The following is a 3781-nucleotide window of genomic DNA, read 5'->3' on the forward strand; positions in this document are numbered from 1 at the left end:
CGGAGCGTGTGAGGCGGCGGAGCAGCGCACGGTGTCGCTGCAGGCTCAGGAACGGCGTCTGGGCGGCTCCGCCCCGGTGCGGCGGAGAGCCCGGCTGTGAGCGCGGGGGGGCGGCGCGGGCCGGGCAGCAGAGCCGGTGCGTCCGGGCGGCGGCGGGGAGCCGTGCGGGGCCCGTGCCGGGGCCGGCAGCCACAGCGGCACAGGCGGCACAGGCGGCACAGGCGGCGGCGATGGGGGAGCGTTGTTGTGCGGTGGTGCGGGTGCTGGTGCTGCAGGCGGCCTGGGCGCTGTCGGGCGGGCAGGTGCGGTACTCGGTGCCGGAGGAAGCCAAGGCCGGCACGGTGGTGGGCCGTCTGGCGCAGGACCTGGGCCTGGAGGCGGGCGAGGCGGAGGCGCGGCGGCTGCGGCTGGTGGCGCAGGGCCGGCGGGCGAGCGTGGAGGTGAGCGGGGCGAGCGGCGCGCTGCTGGTGAGCTCGCGGCTCGACCGGGAGGAGCTGTGCGGCAAGAGCGCGCCGTGCGCGCTGCGGCTGGAGGTGCTGGTGGAGCGGCCGCTGCGCGTCTTCCATGTGCAGCTGGAGGTCACCGACATCAACGACAATGCCCCCATCTTCCCCGCCGCCCGAAAAAACCTCAGCATCGCGGAATTATCTGCAATGCCGGGGTCTCGTTTCCCGCTGGAGGGCGCGTCGGATGCGGATATCGGAGCGAACGCGCAGCTCTCCTATACACTCAGTCCCAGTGAGCACTTTTCCCTGGATTTACAAAAATCGCATGAGAGAAATATTGAACCTGAACTTGTTTTAACGAAATCTCTGGACCGCGAGACGATTCCCGTTCACCGGTTGGTGCTGACAGCGAGTGACGGGGGCCGGCCGTCTCTGACGGGCACCATGGAGCTGGTGATCTCGGTGCTGGATGTGAACGATAACGCGCCTCAGTTCAACCAGACGGTGTATAAAGTGCAGCTGCCGGAGAGCGCTGAGGTGGGGACGCTGGTGACGCGGGTGAACGCCACGGATCCGGACGAGGGTATTAACAGTGAGGTGACCTATACCGTGACGAACTGCATTCCCCCGAGTGGAAGAGATGTGATTTCCGTCAATCCGAATACCGGGGAAATTCACCTCGCAGCAGCCCTGGACTTCGAAGAAGTCAGTATATTTGATTTTCGTATTGAAGCAAGAGATAAAGGGACACCCCCGCTGTCGGGCCACTGCAAGTTAGTACTGGAGGTGCTGGACGTGAACGACAACGCGCCGGAGGTGTGGGTGACGTCGCTGTCGGTGCCGGTGCCGGAGGACGCGTCGGTGGGGACGGTGGTGGCCCTGCTGAGCGTGTCGGACCGGGACTCGGGGGCGAACGGTCGCGTGCGGTGCTGGGTGTGGCCGGCGTCGCCGTTCGGTCTGGAGGCGACGTTCGCGGGCTCGTACTCGCTGGTGCTGCGCGAGGCGCTGGACCGGGAGCGGGTGTCGGAGTACGAGGTGGAGGTGCGTGCGGAGGACGGCGGGGCGCCGGCGCTGCGCGGCAGGCGCGGGCTGCGGGTGGCGGTGTCGGACGTGAACGACAACGCGCCGGCGTTCGCGCAGGCCGTGTACACGGTGCTGGCGCGGGAGAACAACGCGGCGGGCGCGGAGCTGGCGCGGCTGTGGGCGCGGGACCCGGACGAGGCGGGCAACGGGCGCGTGAGCTACTCGGTGTGGGAGGGCGGCGTGGGCGGCGGGTGGCGTCCGGCGTCGAGCTACGTGTCGGTGGACGCGGAGAGCGGGCGTCTGTGGGCGCTGCAGCCCTTGGACTACGAGGAGCTGCAGGTGCTGCAGTTCGAGGTGCGTGCGGTGGACGCGGGCGAGCCGCCGCTGTGCGGCAACGCCACGGTGCAGCTGTTCGTGCTGGACGAGAACGACAACGCGCCGGCGCTGCTGCCGCCTGCGGGCTCGGCGCCGGAGGCGGGCGGCGTGGCGGGCGAGGCGGCGGCGGCGGCGGCGGGCTCGGTGTCGGTGTCGGGCACGCTGTGGGCGTGGGCGGCGTGGGGGGCGCCGGCGGGGCAGGTGGTGGCGAAGATCCGCGCCGTGGACGCCGACTCGGGCTACAACGCGTGGCTGCGCTACGAGCTGTGGGAGCCGCGGGGCAAGGGCCCGTTCCGCGTGGGGCTCTACAGCGGCGAGGTGAGCACGGCGCGGGCGCTGGAGGAGGCGGACGGCCCTCGCCAGAGGCTGCTGATCGTGGTGCGCGACCACGGCGAGCCGGCGCGCTCGGCCACGGCCACGCTCAGCGTGTCGCTGGTGGAGGCCGCCGAGGCGGCGCTGGCCGCGGCCGCGGGATCGTCGTCGTCGTCGTCGCGCTCGGCGGCGGGCGCGGAGATGGGCGCTGGTGCGGCGAGTGCGGCGACGAACGTGTGGCTGGTGGTGGCCATCTGCGCGGTGTCGAGCCTGTTCCTGCTGGCCGTGGTGCTGTACGGGGCGTCGCGCTGGGCGCCGCGGGCGGCCGTGCTGTCGGGGCCCGGGCCCACGACGCTCGTGTGCGCCAGCGAAGTGGGCAGCTGGTCGTACTCGCAGCGCCACAGCCGGAGCCTGTGCGTGGCGGACGGCGCGGGCAAGAGCGACCTCATGGTTTTCAGCCCCAACTTCCCTCCGCCGCCGCCCGGCCCCGCGGCCAAGGACACGCAGCCGGAGCCCTCCGCTCTCCTGGACACGGTCAGTGGCACCGCCTTGCTCGCCTCTACTCTGTCTCTTTCCCTTTGTCCCTTCTCTCGCATTTCCTAACCTGGCTCTGCTATTAGCCGGGCTCCGCCTTCTCGGCCTGAGGGCGATGGGTGCTTAAGTGAGTTCATTGCACCTTTGTATCTGCTGCCTGGTCCTTGCAGGGTAAGGGTAGTGCGGTAACCTCTTTGTGTAGACCCCTGAGATTTGCTGGTGTGGATGTGAATTGTTCCGGCCTAGAATGAAATCACTGCTGGTTGCCATGGGAGCTGTCCTGTGATGCCTGGAGGTTTCCGTTTTGGAGACAACGCTCCTGCTTGCTGGTTGTGTAGATTTTCCACACGAGCTTGCTGAAGCCGTGCAGGACAGGCTGTGATGGTGACAGTCCCCCAAGTGCTGTGTACCTCCTCATTGCCTTTGCTGACTGTGGTGGTATCACATGTGGTTTCTTCTGTGCCCTCATGTTCTGCCATGTGTCCTCTACAAGCGATGTGAGGCACTGTGACCAGCTGGACTTGTGTTCCCATGTCATTATTAAAACTGGGAAGGCTTTGTGGTCTTTTCATGTTTTGTTTCGCGCCCAGATTTTGTTAGCTGCAGTTGTTAACTTGCATTCCTGGCTGGAGAGGTGGCTTGATGGACCCTGACGTTTTGTTGACATGTTTTTTCAATATTTACATTTGGAACACCTTTACAATTCCTTTGCAATTCCTCTTCTAAACAACAACGACAAAAAAATCCTACTACCAATTTTTTCTCCACAGTAAATATCCGTTGTATTGGTGTGCTCATCACCACGTTGCTTGGTCTCTCTCAGCAAGACATCAGTGTCCATTGCCATGAGAGCAGTCCTGTATAGAAAATATTGGTGTCAGATCTGTAACACTGCCAGAGCTCAAGGTGCAGCTGCAGAGTGTGCCAGACCATGTATGTGATGCCACCTGTGTGGGTTTTACAGTGCTCTCATTGCTGGGAAGGGTAAGCAGAAGTCAAATTGATTGCTGAGGTAGGGGAAGCAAATTATGCCTTGTCACAGAGGTGAATGTGGCAGTGACACTGAGTAGGGTCCGGCTATGTCCTGATGT

The 3781-nt window shown here is 64.9% G+C and overlaps 1 protein-coding gene across 1 annotated transcript; it reads left to right on the plus strand.

The window, feature by feature from the left end:
- Window positions 1–230: 230 nt before the first annotated feature.
- LOC309578688 (protocadherin alpha-6-like) lies at window positions 231–2759 on the plus strand (the record flags this gene model as incomplete). Its single annotated transcript, XM_082291479.1, has 1 exon — window positions 231–2759. The coding sequence occupies one exon, from the start codon at window positions 231–233 to the stop codon at window positions 2757–2759; it is 2529 nt and encodes an 842-aa protein (XP_082147605.1).
- Between the last annotated feature and the right edge of the window lie 1022 nt (window positions 2760–3781).

Source organism: Coloeus monedula, assembly GCF_965178545.1.
Source record: "Coloeus monedula genome assembly, chromosome: 15".
NCBI lineage: Eukaryota > Metazoa > Chordata > Aves > Passeriformes > Corvidae > Coloeus > Coloeus monedula.